This window comes from Colletotrichum costaricense (assembly GCF_030867565.1).
Source record: "Colletotrichum costaricense strain IMI 309622 chromosome Unknown Scaffold_3.1, whole genome shotgun sequence".
NCBI lineage: Eukaryota > Fungi > Ascomycota > Sordariomycetes > Glomerellales > Glomerellaceae > Colletotrichum > Colletotrichum costaricense.
In genome coordinates this window covers 2,043,745-2,068,249 of record NW_026848232.1, presented here as the reverse complement: position 1 = coordinate 2,068,249, position 24,505 = coordinate 2,043,745, and the positions used below count along the sequence as shown (strand labels likewise).

At 51.6% G+C, this 24,505-nt stretch overlaps 8 protein-coding genes across 8 annotated transcripts; 5 read left to right on the top strand and 3 right to left on the bottom strand.

Annotated features, from left to right (window-relative positions):
* Positions 1–3,351: 3,351 nt before the first annotated feature.
* Positions 3,352–5,136, top strand: CCOS01_03521 (major facilitator superfamily transporter; the record flags this gene model as incomplete). The annotated part of the gene is made up of 5 exons (XM_060451707.1): positions 3,352–3,623; positions 3,682–3,688; positions 3,745–4,194; positions 4,256–4,834; positions 4,888–5,136. 5 exons carry the CDS (start codon positions 3,352–3,354, stop codon positions 5,134–5,136), a joined length of 1,557 nt encoding a protein of 518 aa, XP_060317972.1.
* Positions 5,137–6,104: 968 nt separating this feature from the next.
* Positions 6,105–6,988, top strand: CCOS01_03520 (uncharacterized protein; the record flags this gene model as incomplete). The annotated part of the gene is made up of 4 exons (XM_060451706.1): positions 6,105–6,302; positions 6,364–6,400; positions 6,473–6,543; positions 6,614–6,988. 4 exons carry the CDS (start codon positions 6,105–6,107, stop codon positions 6,986–6,988), a joined length of 681 nt encoding a protein of 226 aa, XP_060317971.1.
* A 2,350-nt stretch (positions 6,989–9,338) lies between these two features.
* Positions 9,339–10,923, top strand: CCOS01_03519 (uncharacterized protein; the record flags this gene model as incomplete). The annotated part of the gene is made up of 5 exons (XM_060451705.1): positions 9,339–9,525; positions 9,582–9,638; positions 9,689–9,759; positions 9,852–10,231; positions 10,284–10,923. The coding sequence occupies 5 exons, from the start codon at positions 9,339–9,341 to the stop codon at positions 10,921–10,923; spliced, it is 1,335 nt and encodes a 444-aa protein (XP_060317970.1).
* Positions 10,924–11,054: 131 nt separating this feature from the next.
* On the bottom strand, positions 11,055–12,528 carry CCOS01_03518 (FAD dependent oxidoreductase; the record flags this gene model as incomplete). The annotated part of the gene is made up of 5 exons (XM_060451704.1): positions 11,055–11,536; positions 11,591–12,140; positions 12,199–12,292; positions 12,359–12,418; positions 12,473–12,528. 5 exons carry the CDS (start codon positions 12,526–12,528, stop codon positions 11,055–11,057), a joined length of 1,242 nt encoding a protein of 413 aa, XP_060317969.1.
* Positions 12,529–13,356: 828 nt separating this feature from the next.
* CCOS01_03517 (OPT family small oligopeptide transporter) lies at positions 13,357–15,791 on the top strand (the record flags this gene model as incomplete). The annotated part of the gene is made up of 3 exons (XM_060451703.1): positions 13,357–14,209; positions 14,261–15,522; positions 15,594–15,791. The coding sequence occupies 3 exons, from the start codon at positions 13,357–13,359 to the stop codon at positions 15,789–15,791; spliced, it is 2,313 nt and encodes a 770-aa protein (XP_060317968.1).
* A 262-nt stretch (positions 15,792–16,053) lies between these two features.
* CCOS01_03516 (uncharacterized protein) lies at positions 16,054–17,745 on the bottom strand (the record flags this gene model as incomplete). The annotated part of the gene is made up of 1 exon (XM_060451702.1): positions 16,054–17,745. One exon carries the CDS (start codon positions 17,743–17,745, stop codon positions 16,054–16,056), a length of 1,692 nt encoding a protein of 563 aa, XP_060317967.1.
* Positions 17,746–19,312: 1,567 nt separating this feature from the next.
* CCOS01_03515 (uncharacterized protein) lies at positions 19,313–20,323 on the top strand (the record flags this gene model as incomplete). The annotated part of the gene is made up of 1 exon (XM_060451701.1): positions 19,313–20,323. One exon carries the CDS (start codon positions 19,313–19,315, stop codon positions 20,321–20,323), a length of 1,011 nt encoding a protein of 336 aa, XP_060317966.1.
* A 577-nt stretch (positions 20,324–20,900) lies between these two features.
* CCOS01_03514 (DSHCT domain-containing protein) lies at positions 20,901–24,301 on the bottom strand (the record flags this gene model as incomplete). Its single annotated transcript, XM_060451700.1, has 2 exons — positions 20,901–21,081; positions 21,135–24,301. 2 exons carry the CDS (start codon positions 24,299–24,301, stop codon positions 20,901–20,903), a joined length of 3,348 nt encoding a protein of 1,115 aa, XP_060317965.1.
* Between the last annotated feature and the right edge of the window lie 204 nt (positions 24,302–24,505).

Here is a 24,505-nt window from a genome sequence, read left to right as displayed (position 1 = left end):
CTTTTTCATTCAGTCTCATCCCCTTTCCTATCTTCCGTGTAAGATCCATCAATGATTTCACTCAACCACCTTATGCTCAGTTATCGCATCTCAGGGAGCTGCTGCAGACCGCACTATCTCTAACGAGCTATGTTAAAAGTTACGTTATAAACCCTTGAACCATTTTGTGGTCATTTTCAATTGAGTTCATGACGTCCTACTCTTATGGGGAATGTAGTGCTTCAGACATGAAATGACACAGGGCCTCATACTTACTTAATGTCATTACTAGGCTGGATAAGTTTACATAAGATATCACGTCTATGATCCGAACTTCGACAACGTCAGACATATTCGTCTTTATCAGCGCGTCTTTACAATCGACGAACGTCACTTTAGTCATGAGCGGCGAGGTTGTCAATCCTGTGCTTAATCTCATGGCGGCTGGTATTATATCAAGACCTCCATCCATCTATTCCGAAGAATGATCAACCAGCCGAAGCCCTAATCTTCATACGTCGGCCTTATAAGTCTGGGTAGCAATCTCAGAAACAGTTGCCAAAGAGACTCATTCATTATAGGCTAGAGCTCTTCTCAGGGTCTGGGAAAAGATACTTTACGAGAACACATCCCATAGATAGAACGAGCAAGACTCTAGATCACCCAGATGAGCGCTTGCCAAGCCGTAGTTACTGACTGCGATTGATGAGAAACAGATTGGTCGGCATCAGCGATGCACTAGCAGTATTACCGCTTGTTTGCATAAGATACATTGTTCCTGGAGCTCATTAAGGAAAGTCTAACGCGGCTACGGAAGATGATGAGTTCAGATTACGACACATCAATGCAGGCCCGATTCCAGCTTAGGAAACCCGGGAATAACAGCGTCAAAGGATCAGCAAAAAGAACAATCAAGGCCACGTAGGCAGCCGGTAATTCAACGGTCAAGAGAGTACTTGTGGCGATACGCGCATTATGACCGTAGGAGATATGGCCCAGGAGGAAGAATGTATCATGACCTCATTTCGCCCCGTCATTGAGCCTTCGTGGTTCTGGCGTGGGAGTCAAATATTCGTTGTGGTAGAACTTCAGACTCTTGAAGATCGAATTCGAAGACAGCTGGGTGTGAAAAGGAGTATTCCGTCTTAGGTAAGCGCGCGGGAATGGGCGTCCCAAGGAGTAGCCCGTTGTACTGATAAGCAGGGGATGGGTGATGTAAATTGAGAAAGAAATGACTGCATGTGATGAATATGAAGTTTTTGACCGTGTTTAACGACTAGGGGCCACTCTCAGTGATGGGCGAATGCGAACTAAGAAGTCACACCAAGCAATCTGTGGCCAGTTCAGCTATACGAAAGCGATGCTGGGATATCCACAAAGTTTGCTTATTTATGCTTGATACTGGGAGGATCTACGCTCAATCGAGGATCGACATTCTCCGTGGACAGCCCGGTATTAGGGCCCGCCTTAAAAACTTCTTTGACGCCGCTAAGAGGAGCAAGCGGAGGAAGCGGTCTCCTTCCAGCTCCGTACCGAAGGCTACGGCTGTCGCGTTCGACTTGGGCACAGCAGACTCGGAGCTTGGCCCCGAATCTGAACTTGAATGTAGTAACGTAATGATGCGCGACGAACTGTAGATTCTGTCACTGGAAATGAAATCGTCTATGTGTAAAACAACATGCGCGCGAACAACCGAAATGAGAACGATAGTGCTGCTCACCTTTCAACTCCAATCAATACTCAGCAGTCGACTATCTTACATCACCTTGAAAGCAGAAAACTTGCAAGAAGCACATTAGTGGTTTGCTACATTTCGATAGATTCTTCAAGTAAGATGAACGGATTTAAGAGAGAAATTGAGACGGAAATACGCCAGACGGAGCGCTGTGAAAGGCCGCCAACTCAGATATTTGTAGGGGATGGGTTCAAGAGTGTGGTTGACTGGTTTCAGAGCCCCTTCCTCGTATAACACTAGCAGTCCGCGTATTCAGGTTTGGCCCCTGTAGTACCACTCAGTGAGGTGCCTCCTGGCAAGCTGGCACAGGATCGAAGCTTCGCCGGATTGTAACCCTAATTCCGACAGCTGGGGTCATATAACAGACAAATAAGGTACAAACCCTTCAATCCCATTCGCTGTCGTTTTGCAGCTTCTGCCTTGGACAGAGAACGGGATTCAAAAGAGCGGGCTCTTGTAAGAGCCCGCGCTGCGGCAGGATCCGCGTCTTACTTCGGGGATGAGAATGGGAATGCCAATCTTAAAGTGTTGATTTCCCCGCAGGGGCCTGGCCGGCGGGAGCGCCACCTTCCGGCGAGAGTTATGCATGCTCCGGTTGACTTATGCAACTCCGGGCCCGAATGACCTATCCCGAAGACTAAGGGGACAAACAGCGTGAATTCTTTGGGGAAAACATGCATACTATTTCGAATACGGTCAAAGACTGATGGTGCTTTCCATGTGCCACAACATACTAATAAGGAGAGAGCCCGACGCGGTCGTGCGACTGTCCCATTTTGAGGCATCATGGGCATTTAAGCACTTGTTAGCTTGTGTTCCACGCTCAAGTCGTAATCCGCCATACACGTGGCTCTACTAGCTCAGCACGACAATTCAAGTTATTGATGTCTATCTCTGTGCTCCTTGACGATACGGACATAGGGACTCAGATGTCGAGGCTACCATCCCCCCGGATTTAGGGAGTGAAATAATCACCGGTGGTCTAGGCAGTTCCCAGTAACCCAAGCTTGGTCGTCTAATATTTTGACAGAAGCGCTCGGCCTCCTGACAGCAATCAGGCTGGAATGACACCGACACGTTGGTAAGCCACAGTTGGAACGAGAAAGCGAGGAAAATTCTGCGCCAGAACAAGCCATCAGTACGCAATGCCCCGTGTCCTGACATGTCAGTGCCGCCTCTGTTCATCAAATGGTTCCAGGCCGTCTAATGTTGAAGGGGGTATGATCCCTGCGCCCATCAGTGTCGTCCAATCGCTGAGAGGCTCGCGATCGCATTATCAGGGAATCTCGCTTTCGGATTCTTAATTCGTGGTGTGCTGATGGAGAAACCAACGAACTAGTGCGGCGCATGGTCCAACCATGGCACAACTTTGTGCAATCGGACCTGAACCCCTTCTCCAAGACCCGGGGTTGCTATGCGCTTCTAGGTCTCCCGCAACGAATATAATGTAACCTTCTTCCCGTTGATTTTTTCAGCTTTATTCTTGAGGCTCAAGCCAAGAAGTTCGTGTTTCTACATACAAATAACGACCACGCCGAACCATTCTCCCGGAAACCTACACACAGCAAACGACTTACACGATCGATTCAGACGTGCTACCAACACACAGGCGTAGCACCGGAATTTCAAAGCACACCATGGCGGATCTCAAGTCCTCGGACTCTGCCCAAAGAGAAGTGGATGTTGAGAAAGGAATCAGCCCCAACGCCTCGGATCTCGAAGGCGCAACCATCAGACCCGAGTCTCGCCAGGAGCCAGAAGAAAACACACAAGATGCTGACAAGGAAGCACACCACGACCCGAACGTCGTCGATTGGGACGGACCTGACGATCCTGAAAACCCTCAAAACTGGCCCATGAAGCAAAAGTGGTTGAATATCGCTACCATTTCGATGTTAACCTTTGTCACGTAAGTTCTACCTCTACCCCAGAACCCAAAGACGAAGCCCATCAGCTAACCTCAACAGACCACTTGTAAGCTCTCTTGGAAACGCGTTTCTAAGCTGACTGAAAGCTGACATTTTTCGCAGGGATCCTCCATGTTCGCCCCCGGTATTCCCAAAATCATGGTTGAATTTCACGAGACCTCGGCCACGGTAGCAACGTTCGTCGTCTCAGTTTACATCCTCGGCTTTGCCTTTGGCCCTCTCATTATCGCTCCGATGAGTGAGGTCTTTGGTCGCGCACGGCTCTACATCTACGGCAACATTCTCTTCACCATCTTCACCGTCGGCACGGCCCTCTCACAAAACATGGCCATGATGATGGCGTTCCGTTTCCTTATGGGTTTGGCTGGTGCGGTGCCAGTCACCATCGGAAGTGGCAGTATTGCAGATATCATGCCAATTGAGCAGAGAGGTCGAGCCATGTCCGCTTGGGCCTTAGGACCCCTCCTCGGCCCTTGTATTGGTCCCGTTGCCGGAGGCTACTTGATCAAGGCTGCTGGATGGAGATGGGTGTACTGGCTTGTGACTATTGTGGTATGTATTCCTCCGAGAGATTTGAAAGCCAAGCAGTGCACGAAATCTGACCAAGCTGTAGGGTGGTATCTTCATTCCTCTTTCTTGGTTCATGATGAAGGAGACCTTCGCCCCTCTCATTCTCGAACGCAAGGTAGCCAGGCTCCGCAAGGAAACTGGCAACACGAACCTCAGAAGCAAGCTCGATGATGGCCAAACCACGAAGCACAAGTTCCAGCACGCCATCGTCCGACCTATAAAGCTCCTCTTCGTCACACCGATCGTCACTCTCATGGCTCTCTACGTCGCCATCACATACGGTATCCTCTACCTCCTCATCACAACCTTCTCCTTCGTCTACAGAGATCAATACGGCTTCGATGAGGGAACCATCGGTCTCACTTTCCTTCCTGCCGGTATCGGTATGATGATTGGTGTCGGCACCTTCGGTGCGCTCACCGATTTCATCGTCATCAGTAATAAGAAGAAGGGGCTCGTTCACAGACCCGAGGCCCGTCTTACTCCGGTTTTGACCATGCCTTGCGGTGTGGTTCTGCCAATCGGTCTCTTCATCTATGGATGGACAACTGATAAGGGTGTTCACTTTATCGTTCCCATGCTTGGAGTTGTCATTTTCGCCATTGGACTTATGGGTGTAATGGTAAGTCCCCAATGCGTATCGAATGGAAGGGTGTTGGCTGACATGAGGAACAGATGTGCATTCAGAACTACCTCCTCGACACATACCCCCGATATGCAGCTTCTGTCACTGCCGCGCTAGCTGTTCTTCGATCTTTAGCCGGTGCGCTCCTTCCTCTTGGAGGCTTAGAAATGTACAACGCCCTCGGGCTCGGATGGGGTAACAGTTTGCTAGCGTTCATCTCGGTCGCCCTCATCCCCATTCCTCTCGTCTTTTACATGTTCGGCGAGCGGATCAGAGGCAGATTTAAGCCTAGTCTGTAAAATTTCTGGAATTATTCGGGAAGATTATTTGTTATTTTTGAAGCATGGCGTAAGGGTTTAGCATTCTATGGCATACTAAAAGGTGCCATCCGACATGGGGTGATGATCATAAAGCATTAGACGCATATCTTATATAGTTGAGACACGTAATATACTGGGAGACTTTTTTTGGCAACTGGGTACATAAAATCGACTGCCCCGTAAATATTTGTGCTACCAAGCTCATAACTTAGGTGGTCGTTACCGCTTTACCCGGACTGACTATGAGCCACGGAAAAGACGATGTAGCTTGGCGGTGGTGGTGCTAGTAGCCTCACAGTCCATGTGTAAGCGGTTGTACTCATCAAAAGAACAAGCGCGCACCATCAAAATTGGCCCTCAAGGTCAAGATACTGGTCCGCATAGAGAGCCGAATGAAACGTGGTGCGCTACGCAAGAGCTACGATCAGTAACAAAGAAGTAGCGCATGCCATTTCACAGTCTTCGGGTATTGACGAGGAATAGACCGAAGAGAATCCAAATAGTTGGTGCTTGCCTCGATCGACGGCGTACGGATGGCGTCCCCGAAGCCGCATGCGGGTTAGGATTGCAGATACGCGGCAGTTTGCGGCGGCCACATCAGTCCAAGACACATCCGCCACCAAATGCGGCCAGCCCGATACATAGCAGCGACTCAACCGCACCGGTCCTCAAGTTGGGGGGTTCGGTTCAGGAAGAGTGACGCCGATCTCCTCTTTCTTCTTGAATTCTGATTCACGGTTTCCTATATTTCGACAAATACGCAAGCACTCGGGCGCGCGTGTGAGCCTGGAAACTTCACGACGCAGGGGTCTTTCTGGAATGCTATCGGATTCATGAAAACATATGTGTACGACTCTCTTTACACGGCCTATATCGAGCAAACAAAACCAACAGATCTTGGCAGGTCCTTTACTTCGCTTCGTTTGGTCTCGACCACGGGCTTCAGTATGAGCAACACAACTATACCGTCAGGGGTGGTTGGGCCAGGAGCATTCTTGCCAAGTGATACGAGGCAGCCTTTAGTCATCGGTATTACATCAATGTTCATCGTATTGATTGCCATTTTTATGGCCATTCGGGTTTATATCAGGGGTTACCTCTTGAGAGGATGGCAACTCGACGACTCTGTGTTCATGTGGTCTTCGGTGAGTTCAAGGTTGCCCCGCTATGAAGTCCCCCAAATGACAACTAACACTATCATACAAGATGCTCGTGATTGTCCAAGGAGCCATGGTACTATGCAGTAAGTCAAACTCTGCTGGATTTTCACTATATTTCAGTCAGCGAATAGACTGATCCTGAATTTCTTCATCAGATGTAGTGTATGGTAGTCTTGGGCTGCACCTTTGGAGATCAACATTTGATCAGATACAGCAAAATCCTCGTGTAAGTCAACAGGACACATGATCTACAGTCGGCACCAAGCCTGCGAGACTTTGGCTGACGTCGGTCTTAGTACTTGGTTACAACAGTCCTTATGTACCAATTATCTTTCGGTTTCATTAAAGCAACGTTTTTACTGCAGTTCCGCCGAGCATTCGCTCTGCCTCACATAATATTGTTCTGCGACATCTTCCTGGGCATCATGTTCCTAGCACTCATAGGATTGCTCATCTTCGGCGGAATCGTTATGCGAGATTTTCTGAAGCCGGGGTATGTCCCTTCGCCTGGGGAAAAGGCATACCTGATATTTGGCTACGTCAACGCCGCCGTACATCTCTCGACGGATATCGTCATTTTCATACTGCCGCTGGCACTTGTGGGACAGATGCGCCTTGCAGCAATGCAAAAAGCTGGTCTAATCTCCAGTTTTGGGGTGGGAATCTTGTGAGTAATATAACCTGCCTCTTCAAAGGTCGTCTTCCTGAACAAATTGCAGCACCAGCGCGATCTCCGTGCTGAGAATAGTCAGCCTGCCTCTTGCTACAAGCGGGATCGATGGGTTCTACCAAGCCGTGCCGCTCGTTCTCCTAAGTATGGCCGAGCCAACGTCTGCAGTCATTTGCGCATGTGTGCCGATTATGCGGCCCTTGTTAGCATGCTCGGGAACTTCCAGGTATGGCAGCCAAGGATCGCGAAGACCTCTCTCAGGAGCAACCAACGAATCGGCCGGACAAAGACGTCAGACACCGAGTGCGCCTCCTCAATCGCCCACCAGCACGACAAGTCAATCCGTAACGCAAATGACATACAAATCGACTATTACAGGGAGTATAGATGGAGATTTGGAAGGATACACTTCAAGCCAACAGGCCAGGGGTAGCATCAATACATTGAACCCACTGTCCATGCACCCATCATCTCCCACCAAAACGGCACAATTTCCATGAGGAATTGAAGTTTCTTCACCTTTACAGCAGTTAGAACTCCATGATTGATTGCGGCGTCTAAGTTCACACAAAGGCATCAGCACGTGGGTTCATGTTTACATTACGATGACGAGAGGCAACAAAATGCCAAATGAAGATACCCCCCGCGCGGGGGGGGGGGGGGTGGTGGACATGCCAAAAGCCTCCGGAATGAAAGACACTCGGATTATCTTGTTGGTCTTTGAACATTTGGCCGGGGAAAACACACGAGAATGGCAGCACCCACTTGAGTGTGCCGTGTAGGGAATCCTGACAACCCCTTAGAGCGGATATGATTCTTGTCTCCCACCTTGCGAGTCAAGGAAACCAGCTGCTAACGTTTCGTGGTTCACCTGATAAGTCTGAACCCCCAACCAACGACTTGAAGTAAGTTAGGGAAGTAAACTTCAACTCCTAGCAGCGGCACAGACATGTTACGGGGCTTCATGCGAGATTAGGAAAATATAGCAACCGATCACCAGGTGTTAGATGCGCTATTGGCCTACATCCGACAACGGAGGCAATGCTAAGTTGCGCTTGTCATACGTGTACTCCGAAGGCTGATGGCTAGGACTTTTGGCAGTGAATACAGAATTGTCTCTCAAATCATAATTTTTTTTGATGAGCAATAGTAGATCTAGGATTTAGAAATCGTAGTGGGGAGATGTTTGCTGGATCTCAATACCAAGACCACGTTGTCTGAGTTACTTGAGATAACTAGGAAATCAGTACGAGGGAGTCAACCACATTAGCATCAATGGTAGTATCCTCTGAACCACATACTGAGCTTCAAAAGATCGCATACAATCTGACTCAATGACGCCTTATGATCATAATAGAAACATAAGGATTTATGGCTCTATCTTTCTCAATCTATTTTAGGAAGAGGTCTTCTGCTATGGGCATCCGCACAATACCAGTCGATCAGTGCATTTCCAGACTCTTACAGGGTTGGCTGTAGAGCCTTGAGCCCCATATAACTTGAGCCGACCACTGGCAGAACCTCCAAATAGTGAGCATTATTTCTTTTTCGAATATCCAACCCTGACACCCCCTAGTCTCTCAGGTCGTCGTCCGTAGAACGGTGGATGCTGAACAAGGGAGACAAGCTCACTATCATAAGGGGGAGAATGACTGCCCCCGGACAGTATTAGGGCAGTAAGGGGGCAAGGAAATCCCCAGGTGTTGCGAAGTGAACTTCGGACCACTCAGAGAAGGTGAGAAACCAAGTCAGAATGTGAATTACACCCGAGCGGAAATTGTGGTGTCACCGTCCTCGATTCCAAGTCCCCAAACCCGAAAAGAGGGTCTTGAGCAATGGCAAAGCACTGACAGCTGTCAAATGTCACTTCTCCTGTCAAGTTTTCAGGAGGGGTATACCTAGGTTAAAGCTCGAATCTCAGACAACATATTGCTTATTTTCTTCCCCAATGCATCACAAACAGCCGGTTGAGCGGGTACGCTCGAGACTACATGGATTCCGCTTGGCAGGTTGTCCACTCAAAGCTCGCGAAAGATGCCCTGTGAAAAAAAGAAGGACTTCTGCTGGGAGTGCACACTCTGCGAGAGCATTCAGGTTTGCTTGTCAATTTGATGTCAGCACGGAGCCTCCCCCGTGGCCTGCATCACGCCGCCCGGTGGAGTGACACAAGTTTCCAAGGGATGGCCAAGACCCCAGCATACCATTCCACAGGAATAAAACAGCCCAAATTCCCGGATACTGAGTTTTGGTCCTGCCGTGGCTTGTGCTTCTCTACTATTCTTGACCTCCCTTTTCCACCAGTAACCTCTTTGTGATCGGCCTTGAAGGCTTGGTCGTCATTGGGTGTGTCGATGGCCTCTTCCGAGCCCAGGTACATGGCCGAGCCGCCAGATGGTCAAGGACGATTCGATGCGGGCACCATTACAGCCGGGGCGTTGATACTGGGTGGAACGCTGACTTCGCTATCCATCATATTTGTCGGTCTGCGAGCCTTCACAAGGCTATCCCTGGTGAGAAGAGGTCTTGGTCCCGATGACTGTGAGTATTCTCCTAACATATATTTGTGAACTCTGTTCTAATGAGCCCTTACCCAGATCTCATCGGCATCTCGCTAGTTCTGGCCATAATCTTCTATGGACTATCCGTCAAATGTGAGACTATTCCGACCACTTACTATGCAGGGCGCCTCTAATTCCAGAAGTGTGCGAGCTCGGCGTGGGTACTCATTTTTGGCAAGTCGAGCGAGCTGACTATTCACCTTCATTCCTGCTTGTAAGTTACAACCCTCTCTTGAGGTTGTCAGATGAATCTCCACTCAGCATTTGTTCTTTCCACAGACGCACCCGACTGACAAAATGATCTAGCACAGCATCATTGCGATAGCCGTCTACTCATTAAGTGTAACTACTGCGAAGTTGTCACTCCTCGTTTTGTACTTGCGTCTATCACCCGAAAGGTGGTTCAGAATTATTACAATGACCCTCATTGGCTTCGCCTCTTCGTACGCACTGGCATACCTCTTTCTCATCATCCTCAGCTGCAGGCCAATCCAGGCTTCATGGGATCTCTCGGCTAGAGAGGGAGCGATATGCATCGACAAAAACACCGTCTACTTGGTGCTCAGTGCTACCAACATCATCATGGATGTCGTGTGCCTTATTCTTCCTCTGAAGATCATCATCCCCCTGCAGATGGCAGCCCGACAAAAGCTGTCGCTGATTCTGCTATTTGCAACAGGGGGCTTGTAAGCGACTTCTCACGCGAAGGTGCACAATCGCATGCTGACGTCTCTGCAGTGTCTGTCTATGTGCCATCAGACGTACAATCCTCCTACCGCCGCTTTTCAAAAGTAAGGATTACACTTTTGACATTGACAGGCAGTTGAACTGGGCATCCATCGAAGTCAACGCTGGAATTGTGTGTGCCTCCGTCCCGGCACTTAAGCCTTTCTTCGTGCGCTATCTGCCAATGTTTGTGACTTCCCACGTCGCCGCACGCGGCTCCAAGACGAAGAAGACAACGCCAGATTATCACAAGTACCAACACTCAAATCCCTACTCTACCACAATTGAAGCCAACAAGAAGAGGCGCAACGTTCAGTCAGAGGCATACGAGCTGCATTGGCATGATGATTTGTCGCTATCATCGAATGACATGCCGAAATATGGGTCAAGAGAAGATGTTGCGAGGCTTTGGTCCGGAAATGCTTTTCGCAAACAAAGCAGAAGTCGCTGCGAGAATATCATCGAGTCGAACCCAAGGGACCCAGATGATAGTGCCTTAATCCTTGTCGACCAGATACAGCCGGTGGGAGAACATGACTCAAAAGAAGACCCTCCGCAGAGAGTGGCGAGCATGAGCGGTATCAGAGTCACAACAGAGACACGGGTCGAGTATGAGGTGCCATGGCCGGATCATCGCAGTCCCAGGGGATGATGTTTTCACGCTGTTCTCTTGTTTGTTGAGCGTACTTTGGACACGTTCGATTCTTATATTAGCAATACAGACTGCAAGCTGTCTTCAAGCCCCAAGTCTCCCAACTTCAAGGTAGAAGGTTTCCTCGCTCATCATGCAGCCTCCAGGTGCATAATATCTCTGAGGTCTTTCACCTCCGTGCCAGGCCTAGTAGCGACAGGCTTCGACTTTCTATTGCCATACTTCCATTCCTCTCTTAATCCCCTTTCTTTGCCCTCCAAGGCATCTGCAATGTAGTCGCCGATGGTGGGAAACATCTTGAAAGCATGACCAGAGTCTCCAGTCGCCAGAAGTAGCGATGGATATTTCGGGTGATTGTCGATGAGCCAGTGAGAGTCCGGAGAGTCGGTGCACCAGCAGACTCGCGCACCTAACAGCGGTCGACCAGAGAACTGTGGCATGACTGTATCAATAAACTTCCTGATTGCTGTAGCTGCTTCATCGGGTATTCCGTCTTTGGGGTGTGCACTCGCGTATCGAGGAATTGAGTAGTGCTCTACCTTACCCGAGGGATCAGTGTACGTGCCGATTCGGTACTGGTAACCTGGGGATCCGTCACAGATCTTCATCCACTCTGCAAGCAATGTCAGTATACAGATCCTTGTCTCTCATTGTCGTATAAACCTACTGGTCTCTGCGTCTGGTTCGAATGTGAAGCCCAGCTCAAAGTTGTCCACGACGGGAATCCCCTTCCACTGGGTAATCTCCTCATCATTCAGCTCGATATGAGCCAAAGACCAGCACTTTGTCCACATCTCCTGTGACAACTCAGGTAGAACTTCAGGTGATGCAGCCCCTGTACAGAGGATATACCTGTCCCCACGCACAACATCGCCGGACGCAACCTTGATCCCGTCAAGCTTGCCCGAAGTATTAAGGCTCAGCCCAGTCATCGTACCATTAGGTCCTGATATGAATTCAACACCCATATCCTGTGCTGCTTTACCCCATTTCTCTAAAGACTTCTTGGCATGGGCCCAGCCACCTTGGCTGTTCCAAAGGCCCTTCCAGTTTTCGATGCCGTCTGCATCACGGAGCTGCGGAACGTGTGTGGCAATTTGCTCTTTGCCCGTCACCAGCTCGAGACTATCAGCCTGTCCAGCCTTCTTGAGATTCTCATACGACTCTTTGAGGTGTTTCTCTGCTAGTGGGTCCCCCAGAGTTGTCACGATGCGTCCCTATGAGGTTATCAGGGGCTGAAATGTGCGATAATGATTGTGGGAAACGTCGACCAACCGTCTCATGAAAGATTCCTTCCCATTCTGAACTTCTCCAAGCATTGAGTGCCTCGAGCGCCAGTTCCGTGTACAGCGGCTCATCATATTCGGTTCTAATAATTTTGTTCAGGTCATACCCTGCAGAATCGAGACTTGGTATGGGATGACGATCGAGACACCTGATATTGGTGTAGCCACGCTTGGCAAGATGATATGCGGTGCTGATGCCAAAGGTGCCACTGATAAGGTCTGATCAGTAATGCCCAGATTTGGTATGGTTATGTTAGACTCACGCGCCCAGAATGACAATGCTCGAGGTCTTTGAAAGAGGCGGGGTATTGACGGTCATGGCTGACGAATGATTACCATTATCTTTGTGCAAGGGAGCAGACTTTGAATACAAACTATCACTCCTTCAAAGATGAAATATGTCTGAGAGAGTTTCCGTATCTCGGTGAGATATGTAGTCCTCAAGTCGGTACAAACACGCCGAGACTACATGAACTCTATGAAAGAGGATCGACTTGGTCAAAACATGGGCATCTAATTGGCCCATTGTTTTACCCCTCGTCCTGCACAGTTACTAACTAGGCCATTGTTGGGGCGCCAGTCCGCTAGAGCGCACGTCCAAACAGGTGATCTCAGGGGTCTCTGCCGGCTTGGACCTTCCCTTCCGCCTCACCATGTCCATCTTGGACATCCTCACCCGCCTCATCAACCTCGGAGATGTAACATCGGAACCCTGAAAATGTCAACAAGCTTTTACGACTCCGCATTACTCGTGCATTTTACCATCTCTCAACGACAACAATGTCTAGAAACGAGCCTCTGATCCCGTTGCAGCAGCACGGGCCAGATAGCTTGGACCTTCCACAGTATTGTCTCCCCTGCTCCGCTGTAGGTAGTGTACCATGGGGAAACACCAGCGTAAAGCCTATCTTGACTGCGGGGTCTGAAGATCGGGTCAAGATGGACTGAGTGCAACGGATGGGTCCACCAGTTCCAAGGAAGGTCAATACCAAGTAGTTCGTTCCGAATGAGGTTTATACTCGGCTCGACGGCAAATAGTATATAACGACTTATGTAAAGTTTTCGTTCCACATCAGTAGCATCGATCAGACCAGTTCAACGATCCACTCGTTTATATCAACATTCTCCGGCCCAAGATTCGGCCACCATGTCTGGCACAACAGACCAGCACGGCGAAAAGACGGCCATGGCCTCTCCAGGGCCGCAGTTGCATCCCGACGAGGAGGCTCGCGATGCCGAAAACCTAGACAAGGCGATGGCCTACGCCATTGACGAGATCGAGGAGCACTTTGACATCGAGTCCGACAACTCGCCGTACCCCGAAGTCCGCGCTAACGTGCCTAACACGGACGACCCGTCCATGCCCGTCAACACGCTCCGCATGTGGGTTCTCGGCGTCCTCTTCACCATGGTTGGCTCCGGCATCAACCAGTTCTTCTCTATGAGGTACCCAGGCGTCACCATCTCGTCTCTGGTGGCACAACTCATCGCCTACCCCGTCGGGTGCGCCGTGGCCCGTATCCTGCCAGTTAAAAAGGTGCGCGTCTTCGGCCGCTGGGACCTGGTGATCAATCCGGACCACTACTTCAACATTAAGGAGCACGCGGTCATCACCATCATGTCCAACCTATCTTTTGGACCTTCGTGGGCTACTGACATCATTCAAGCGCAGAAGGCGTCGGCGTTCTACGGGCTCGACACACCGGTCGCGTACCAATTCCTGCTAGGCCTCTCGATGCAGCTATTCGGTCTTGGTATGGCTGGACTGGCGTATCGCTTCATCGTAGAGCCTCCTCACATGATCTGGCCATCGACACTGGCCAATGCTGCGCTGTTTCAGACACTTCATGGCCGGGCGAATCCTTTAGCAGACGGTTGGAGGATCACAAGATATCGGTTCTTTCTTTATATCTTTGTCGGGGGGTTCTTCTGGTACTGGCTTCCGGGGTATCTGTTTACTGGTCTGAGCACCTTTGCATTTGTCTGCTGGGCTGCTCCGAGTAAGTCGGATACCTGTATGATGATTATTCAGTTCCACTGACAAGGCGCAGACAACGTTGTGGTCAACAATCTATTCGGCATGTCGACGGGCCTGGCCTATCTGCCCATTACCTTTGACTGGTCTCAGATCGCCTATAATGGGTCGCCTTTGGTCGTTCCGTTCTGGGCGCAAGCTAATGTCTTTACTGGATGGGTCATCCTCTTTGCTCTCGTAACACCGATTCTATACTACACCAATACGTGGTATACCGCATTCCTCCCCTTCTCAGGCGCAGATACCTACGACAACACCGGCAAGATCTACAATGCTACCCGCGTAGTAGGCAAAGATGGCAATTTTATCGTGGAGGAGTACGAGAAATACAGCCCCCTCTTCATGCCCGTCACCTTCGCGCTCAGCTATGGCATATCATTTGCGACAATGACCTGCGTGCCGACGTACATCTTCATCAACTACTACAAAGACATCATCGGCGCACTCAAACCGAGCAGGAAGAAGGATATCCACACCCGCCTGATCGAGAGATACCCAGACACACCATGGTGGTGGTACGGCATCATGACGGCCGCCGTGCTGGCGTTGACAATCATCGTGCAAGAGGTCTACAAAACCCAAATGCCTGTCTGGGGCGTTTTCGTGGCCTTTGGGTTAGCTCTGATCTACCTGATCCCGACCGGCAGCGTCTACGCCGTCGCAAACCTCAACAGCAACGTACTCACGGTCCTGGGCGAAATCATCTCGGGATACGCCATACCGGGAAAGCCTATCGTCATGCTTATTTTCAAGTTCTACGCCTACACGGGTCTAAGCCAGGCCATGATCTTCTCCTCGGACATGAAGCTCGGCCTGTACATGAAGATTCCCCGGAGAACGCTGTTTGTAGCCCAATTGGCGGCTTGTGTCACGGGCTCTCTCACGCAGAATGCCGTTCTCTTGTGGATGCTGAACCATGTCAAGGACATTTGCCACGAAAGTCAGCCCAATGGCTACACCTGCCCGCAAGGACGGGTTAACTTCTCTTCGAGCATCGTTTGGGGTGCCATCGGCCCAGCACGGCTATACAGCGTTGGCAAGATATATTCTGGTCTGTTGCATCTCTTCTGGATTGGGGCACTGTTACCCGTGGTGACATTCTTCCTCAAGAAGAGATTCCCAGAAAATAAGTTCCTGAGATACCTTCACTGGCCTCTCTTCTTTGCAGGAACGGGCAACGTTCCTCCTGCCACAGGGATCAACTACACCTCGGCTTTTGTCGTCTCCTTCATCTTTAATAAGTGGCTCAAGGGCAAATTCCCTCAATGGTGGGCAAAGGTGAGTTCAAATGCAACGACTTGCATCCCGAATTTAGGTGACTAGTTCTCATACTGACTCGGTAACGACAGTACAACTATGTCCTATCTGCCGCTCTCGACTCTGGCCTAGCCATATCCGCCATCGTCATCTTCTTTGCTCTCGTTTTCCCCGGTGTCCAGCTAAGCTGGTGGGGTAATAATGTTCAGCGTTCGACCATCGACGGCCAAGGCGTTCCCTTGAAGGCTGTGCCGTCAAATGGCACATTTGGCCCAGCAACCTGGTCTTAGCCAGGTATTTTCCTGATATCCATCATCCGTCTGAATGATTCCCTGTAACTTTCTGGCACTGATAAGCCATGATTCCCAATAGCAAAACCAAATCAGGTACAAATACTACTACTAATGAACGCATTGCGCCAAGTCCAAAACGCTCGCATGTCGCCGTTACTCGTAAGCATAATACATCACAGAAACTGAGGTGTACCTCCGCATAAATGACCGTGAGGACTGATTTGCAGGTTCGAAGGCAATACCGCCCGAGCTACACAGCTCAAGCCAGACTAATATTATGGCAGAATGGTGCCACGAATCGAGCCCAGTCGTTAAAAGCCTTGGGGCTGGGGGATAGCTGCCGATCCGATGACAAGAACGATGCCGCCTCGCGTTGTTTCCAGACCTTTTCAATCACGGAACGGGTCCGAGTGACATTGCAGAGCGAATCTGCCAACTTGTCGAGAACATAAAGTACAAATGGACGTGCGTAGCGGGGTGAGGTTCTGTCCTCGATATCTCCCTCGGCCCATTCAAGCTCCTCTGTGGGATCGAGTTGGCAGGCTGCCATGAAGAGCGGCCATGTGAGCCCAGCTTTGACATCCGCCTCGAGCAACACCGCGACGAGACGCAAAATCTTCTTCACGTTCTGCCGAATCACAAGCGTCGCGGGAGTTGAGTCGTTGAGAGCAGAGTGAAGGTAGAGCTCTACCGTCAACCGCTTCAACTCGACGGTATTCCTAATGATTTCGTCTGCGCTATCGCTCTTCAGATGCGACTGCTGGAGCAGACAAGTCAACCTGATCCGCTGGCGCTCAAGATCCTGCCAGCAGTCCTCCGCCGTCGAAGATGACATGCGATGGTACTTGAAGCTGAGCTCCGTAATCTCGCCAATGATACTGACCAGCTGCGGCGAGCAGCCCATCCAGAGATCAAGCCCCTCGTCCTCCTGCGCGGACCAAAAGTCGTTACCGAAAATGGGCTCCTCGCCGCACGCAGTTCGTCCCATGACGTCGTAAAAGGCAAAATACCGCTCGGTGAACTTGATGATTCGCTCCCACGGACTCTGCTGCCGCGCCGCCATCTTGGCGGCGTCCGAAGTCATGCCTTGGCGTCTGAACCTGATGAGGTCTCGGGCCCCGCGCAGATGCGTGACCCAGCGCTTGTCGCACTCTGCAATGATTTCGAGCTGGCAGAGCAGCATCATCAGGACGAGGATCTCCGAGTTGGCTGCGATGTCGATGGACGACTTATTTTCGAGGGTTAAGCGCAGCGATCGGATGACTTTGGCTGAGTAGCTTAGAGCTACCGGCTGATATGTGCAGTCTGATCTTGCTCTGTGTGAAGCGGCGAGGCCCAGGAGGGCGTGCATGAGGGCTGGCGAGGCGGATGAGACGGCGAAGGGGAAGATGAGTGCGGAAAAGGGAGATTCGCCTGAAGCACATGGGACTGTCATGGGACAGATTCGATCCAGGTAGTACGATAACAAATGTGATTCGGCCTGGCTGTCGAGTTGAACGTATCTCACCGGCCGGTTGATACAGCCCAAGTTCTTTCTCAGTGTAAGAGCTGCTGATTTGCGCTCATCCGTAGAGCTGTCATCACTGGAGGACGACGAAGACTCTTCCCTCTCAAAGTCGGTGATGAAGGAGTTCAAGAAACCAAAAGAGTGAACGTGGGTAGGGAGACACCAGTAGTTGTCCAGGGTGGAAGGCGGCGTCGCGGATTTCTTCTTGTTATTGCCGCCCGTCCCAGATTTCGACCAGACGCCGGCCCTCCCAAAGGCGCGACCAACGTAGTCCGTTTCCCATTTCAGGACCTGGGCGTAGACGCAGTCGGCGTAGCCACGGGAAGTACATGGCCCACAGTGAGGTTTCGCCTCGTCGCACCGGATCTTGTGTAGACGGCAGCGGTGACAGCCGCGGTGGCTTCGTCTAGATACCTGCTTTGAGGGATCTCGTCTGCGCGGCATTTTTGCCAGAGACTGTAGGAGACTGTGAAGATGTCTCGACAAGTCTAATATGAGCTAAAAAAGAATACAGCAAGATGCCGGTGCTAGCAGTATTGAATAGTGGATTTGGGAGATGGGGCGTGACATGGAACTGCAGGAGAGGATTCCGGGGGACGGATGGGGAGGCCGGGGATGTGAGGGGCCTAGTTGTCGAGTGATGGAGCAAATCGTCGGCTGACTAAACCTCGTTCTTGGAGCCTGACTCCGACTTTTTGATCATCGCCAACATTTGGGTCTCCTAGATAGAGTTCACTGGGATGGCTGGTTCGCTAGTTGAAGGTTTGGGCCAGGGGGGAAGCACTCCGATCCCCAAGTGTTGGATGCTCATTCTGGGAACTGCCAATCTTGGGTTGACTTGATGTTTGACCATTCACCTCAGACAAAAGCCAAAAGATTAGAGTTGAGCCGTTGCTCTACCTTGTTCTCAAGAATTACGCAACTCAATGCGGAGTGGCACTAGATTGCTACTAGCTATCTGACTCGTTGTAAGAGATACGCGTCCTCGGACTATGAGAGCTGGTGCAAGGCACTGGAGATCAGAGCGGTCAAAAAGGCATTGATGATGTAGGGTTACCATGAGCAAAGAGGAGTGCACATCAAACGTCGAGTTTACCTAACGTGTGAAGCCGAACTTGTCGTACCTAGCCTGTAATCTGAAGGAACGTTTGACCAAGTCCTCTTCTCTGCGCAGTCGTGACGTTGGCAGCGTCGTCCGATATAAAACATTCTGAGGGGTAATGCCGGCTCATGTGGGCAGCTTTGAGTTTAGAGCACTTCGCGACAAAGCTTCTCAAAGCGGGATGATATCAGACAACTGAAAATAGGACGGCGTGGGCTGTATCAAAGAAGATGGCGATCACCCTCTGATATTGAATCACAGGGAGCTTCTCCATATAGGGCGGCTTGGGCGAGTCAGGAACTTCTAAAGCTCTTTTCTGGGCCTCTATCCGTACAAGGAGGGGTTGTGACGAGTCCTTGAGGGGCCATCGCGGGGTCAGCCATGACTCAGGGATCCACACGCGCGCTTCAAGACCACTGAGCATACCAAATGAATCAACAATCACAACTGGTCGGTTAGCTCAGTTGGTTAGAGCGTGGTACTAATATTTCACCTGAAATGTTGTGTAATGCCAAGGCCGGGAGTTCAAGCCTCCCACTGATCATTTCTTTTGCAGTTTTGACCTAGAGTTGCAGCTGTCTCTCTAAATATGACGAGAGAGCTCTTTTTTTCCTGGTTGGGTGAAGATTCACGCGTTGACGTGGAATTAGATGGCCTGAGCCCTTTCTCATGTTCAGATGCATATAATGCTTATGTCGATTAATTGGGGCTCCTTCTAATATGCCTAAATCGGAGTGCGATAAAGATAAGCGTCATGCAGCATGTCACCCCAGCTTCAACTAGAAGTCAGGGTCTCTCTAAAGCTCCCCCAAGCTTCAAAAACGCTGAGCCTCAACTGATGTCTATCTTGTCACACACGTCTCCCTAGATCTCGCCCAGTTCCCCTCGACGCAAAACAATGCCGCCGAGATGACAACCCCGCGCCCTTGGACACCTCCCCTCCTCCTCCGCATCCGCTTCACAACCTCCCTCCCAGACCTCGACCTCGACATCCCCTCCCCTTCCCAAACAACAGTCGCCGCCCTCAAGCACCTCATCCGCGGCCGCCTCGCACAACCCGACTCCCAGCGCCGCCTCCGCTTCATCCACCAGGGCAAGATCCTCCCCGACGCTTCGGCCCTCAGCTCCGTCCTGCGCCCGCTGCCCCCTCCTCCTCCCCCGTCATCCTCGAACCCGACGTCGACGCCGTCCACACCCGGCGCAAGCAGCGGCTTCGATGACCCCAAGGGCAAAGGCAAGGCCAAGGCCAACGAGACGGCGCTACCGCAGAGGGTCTACGTGAACTGCAGCATCGGCGACAGTCTCACCGACGAAGAACTCGCCGCCGAAGCCGAGGCAGCTCTACGCGCGCCATCGGAGCGGGGTGCGACGACGCCTTCCGGGGCAGGAGACGGTCAGCATGGCGGTCACGGTCACGGTCACGACGGTGTCGCATACGGCTCCCAGGCCCACCACCATCAGCAGCAGCGCCCGACGCCAAGGGGCTTCGACAGGCTCCTCAACGCAGGCTTCACGGCGGCCGAAGTAAACCAGCTGCGCCTCCAGTTTCGCGACATACGCGCGACGCAGTATACCCCCGACACCATGCCCAGCCCGGACACGATGCGCTCGCTCGAGGACACTTGGATAGATACCAACGCCGGCGGCGCGTTGCCCGGCAGCGGGACAGGCGCAGGAGGGGACGGAGCCGACGGAGGAGCGGGTGGCGGCGGCGGTGATGATGCGTTTGGGGTCATGAGCGGTATACTCGACGTCCTCATCGAGGGTCTTATTGTAGGCTTCTTCTGGCCATTGGGGTGTCTGGGGTGGCTCTCGCGGGAGGAAAATATGCTCTCTGGCCGGTGGCATGACTTTATCGGGTTCGGTGTGACATTGAGTATCATCATTGGCGTCATCAGGGCCTTCTCGGGCGATCGATAGGGCGAGGCCGCTGTTGGCTTCCAAGTCCTCGTGGACTCATTTTGGGGAGGGGATATGCTTCCGGGTGATTGGTACGATTACGTTACGTTCGGTGTGGCATGGTGTTGCACTGTTTGGTGTTGACACGATGGCTTTCTCGGGCGATTAGTAGAGCAATTGCGGTTTTTTCTGTTACGGGGTTTTGGCGTTGGGATAACGTGGATGCTTATTGATTACACATAGGTAACGGCGTTTTATTCGTAATTATACCACGCATCAGGCAAGGATGGCTAGGGAGCATAGTATGAATCACATAGATAGAGACAGCGAACAGAAGGGGGCCATTATCTGCTTCATTGGTGGCCATGGAGAAAGCGACTTTTTAAGGGCCGAAACTCCGAATCCGCACACACAAAGATTCTACATGCGTGGTATAAAACCTCGAATAACCATCAAACGCCATGATATCCCCTGGGGCTACCTAATAACAGCAAAAAAGTACAACGGGCTAAAAAAGAGGGAGCAAAAGGGCCATCTGACAATTGCTAGCATGACAGTACTGTTGCCAGCATCTGAAGACAAACCTTTTTTTAGAGTTTTACAGGTACAAACTCTGCGCCGCGACGATGTCACGGCGGATCTTCGCGAGACTGTCCTCGAACTTTTGTGTAAGCTCGTCACTGCCCATGACCTTGGCGCCCTGGCCCATCTGGCGCAGAAGCTCTTCCAGACGGCGGAAAAGGCGGATAAGGGAACCCTCGTAGGCATTGGTCATTTTACTGTAACGTGTCAGTGGACGTAAGATAGAACGGGGAAATTGGGGGTAACGTACCAGATGTCTGCAAACGGCTTGCCTTGTGCCCACGAGTAGACAGTCTCCATTAATTGCCACTTGAAGCCAGCCAAGTACTCCTCCTCGTTGAGCTCAAGCTTGCTCTCCCGGCTGACCTTGGCGACCTGCTTAGCCTTGGCCTGAACCTCCCGGTAGGGCTTGGCCAATTCCTCGCGCAGGGCTGCTGTCTCAAGCTTCTCGTCCAAGACGAAACAGCTGAGTGTAGCAGCAATGAGCTCGGGAGAGAGCTCATTAAAGAAGCGATCAAACAGAAGCTCGGCAAGAACAAGCTCATGACCTTCGGTGGATGAGATCTCACAGGCGACACGAGCCTTAAGCTCGACAACCTCAGACTCGTTAAGGAATCCGAGACGGCGCAGGACACGCTTGCGCGCCTTGAGCTCATCCATCTGCGCAATGCTGTGGAGTGTCGCAATTTCCTTCTTCTTGGACTTGATCTGCTCGCCAAGTTTCTCCTTGGAGCGATACTGAAGGTAGAGCTCGGGCAGCAGTGGTGATCCGTGAAGGGGGTTGGTGAGGAGGCGCGCCTCCAACATCTCAATCTTCCTCATCAGGGCTTTGAAAGACTCGTCATTGATGCCCATGTTCTCAACAGGATCCAAAATGGGCAGTCCGTCGGGGAAGCGTCTGTGAACCTCCCGAAGAGAGTTGCCAACCTCGTTAAGCGCGGACTGAGATTTGCAGTCCTTGGGCATGAAGACTCTGATCTGGCTGATGGACTTGACGCAAGTCAGAAGACAGGGGATAATCTCGAAGCGAGCTCCGTTGTCCGGCTGTTCAGGGTTCGGGTAGGGAACCAGGCCCTTTGGCAGGTCAGAGGTCAAATGCCTGGAACCTTCGGCAACAGGTGCGCTCTTCTGGTCTACAACCATCATGACGTCGATGAGGCAGGACTCCTGAGGCGGGTATTCGGGCTCGCCTTGCTTGCGGTTGCGGTCGCGGCGGATCAGATTCGCCACGACACCCCAGCCGAAGTCGGTTCCGCCAATGGTGTTATTGGTCTTCTTGGGGTCGTGAATGCGAACCAGACGGCCGGGCTGCATGAAGTCGGTGCAGTGCTCAGGGTGCTGAATGACAGCGCGCATGTCGCTTGTGTACTGCTCCAGCTGGTTGCGGAGGTTGTAGTAGTCCTTGACCGTAGCCTCATCAGCGATGGACATGCTGTCCCTCTCTTGCTGAAGAGCAACCAAGTCACGTTCCAAAGCCGGGACACTAGCACCTGTCTGGAACTGGTGGAAGCAACGCTCAAGCATGAACTCGGGGGAAATAGCCTCGATTCTCAAGAGGTTAAGGATCATGTTGTAGCCGAGGTAGAAGGCGGAGTTAAGACGATCCTGCTCACCCACGACCATGCCGCGGGCAGTGTCAGGCTCCATCTTGTCGTCAATCATCATGATGACAATACCACGCGTATCCAGACCTCTACGACCAGCACGACCAGACATCTGAATGTACTCGGACGGGGTAAGAGGTCTCCGTTGAACTCCATCCCACTTGTTAGTCTGGGTGAAGACGACAGTCTTGGCAGGCATGTTGAGACCAATGGAGAAGGTTTCGGTTGCGACAAGCACCTTGATCAGAGACTCTTGGAACAGAATCTCGATGGTCTCCTTCAAAATGGGAAGAAGACCAGAGTGATGCACACCGATACCCTTTTGCAACAGAGGAAGCAGGTTCTGGATCTGGGGAAGCTCGCGATCAGCCTCAGATAAGCTCTGGATGGCATTGTTGAACACGGTCTTGACCATGGCCTGCTCCGAGTCATTGTTGAACTGGAAATGGGAGATCTGCAGAGCCAGGTTCTCAACCTCCTTTTTGCTGAAGTTGAAAACGATGACAGGGTGGAAGCTCTTCTGCATGATCATGCGAATGATCTTGGAGATATCAGACTTCATATCGGATGCCTGACCACCCTTTTGTGTCTGCTTCTTGGCTCCCTTGCCCTTCCAGCTTGCATTCGCGTTGTTGGGGTCTTGACCCTTGCCCGCCTCGATGAGGGACATGGTCTTCTGGAAGTTGCCTTCTCTGAACACGCCCTTCTCGTCGACAACCAGGAAGATGCCGTTACCACCGGCAGGGAAGAAGTAGTTTTGAAGGGGCGTGGGACGGAAATCAGTGTAGACGACGTGGCACGCCTGGTGATGGATCTTGGCAATCCACTCCGCAAACTGGAAGGCGTTGGGAATGGTAGCGGACAAAAAGACGTAGCGGACCTTATCGGGAAGAAGAATGATGGTCTCTTCCCAAACAACGCCTCTGGTCTTGTCTCTCATGTAGTGGATTTCGTCAAAGACAACCCAGGCAACCTCTCGCATGATCTCGGAACCACGGTACAACATGGAGCGCAAAATCTCGGTTGTCATGACCAAACAGCTGGCGGTGGGATTGATCGTGACATCACCAGTCATCAGACCGACATCGCCAAATAGTGCTTCGAAGTCTCGGTATTTCTGGTTGCTGAGGGCCTTGATGGGACTTGTGTAAATGACTCTCTGGTTACGCTTCAGACATTGCGCAATGGCGTATTCGGCGACGACGGTCTTTCCGGCAGAGGTGTGGGCAGAAACCAACACGCTCTCCTCCCTCTCGATCGAAGCGACAGACAGCGCCTGGAAAGGATCTAACTTAAAGCTGTACTGGCGTGCTGGCTCCGCGGGCGGCTTATGCTCGGAGAGGGGGATGTATTCGTAGTCCAGGTCCGGCGGCAAGGCGACTTGGTGCTGGATGTTGTGGGACAGGACGAGTGATTCGTCCTGTGCTGGGGTGAAGACCGCGGCGCCAGCAACCTCTCGGGACTGGGCAGTCTGGAAGGTGTCGGTCAAGACAGGCTGGGCCTCATCTTCCTTCTTCCTCCGCTTGTCCTTATGGGGCTCCTGCTGTTCGTCAGAAGCAGCGGCGGCATCTTCAGTTTCGTCAGCGTCCTGGCCATCCTTGGAGGTATCACCGGCGTCGGGCATGTCGTCGTCCTCTGGCTTTTCGGCGACGCCATTCTTCATTCCACCATCGGCCTTGCGCTTCTTGCTCTTCTTGTCCTTCTTGCGCGACTTCTGAGGGGGCTCGGCTACCTCAGTCTCAGGCTCGGGCTCGCTGTGTGACTCGTTTTGCGCGTCAGGTTGAGCGTCGAAAACATCGAAAAGCTCGTCCATGGTGGGCGATTGCTTGTTGCCAAGCGGGAACAGCAAAGTTGGGGTCGGCGCTTCGTTGGTCTTATGTATGGCGTCAGGGACTCAAGGTTTGTTGATGGACCAATGGCAAGCAAACAAAGCCAAACCTTTGCAAGCTCTCGAAATGCAAAGACGCGAGACACTTGGGGTGCAGCGGTGTGTCTGTTGGTTTTTGAGGGTGTTGAC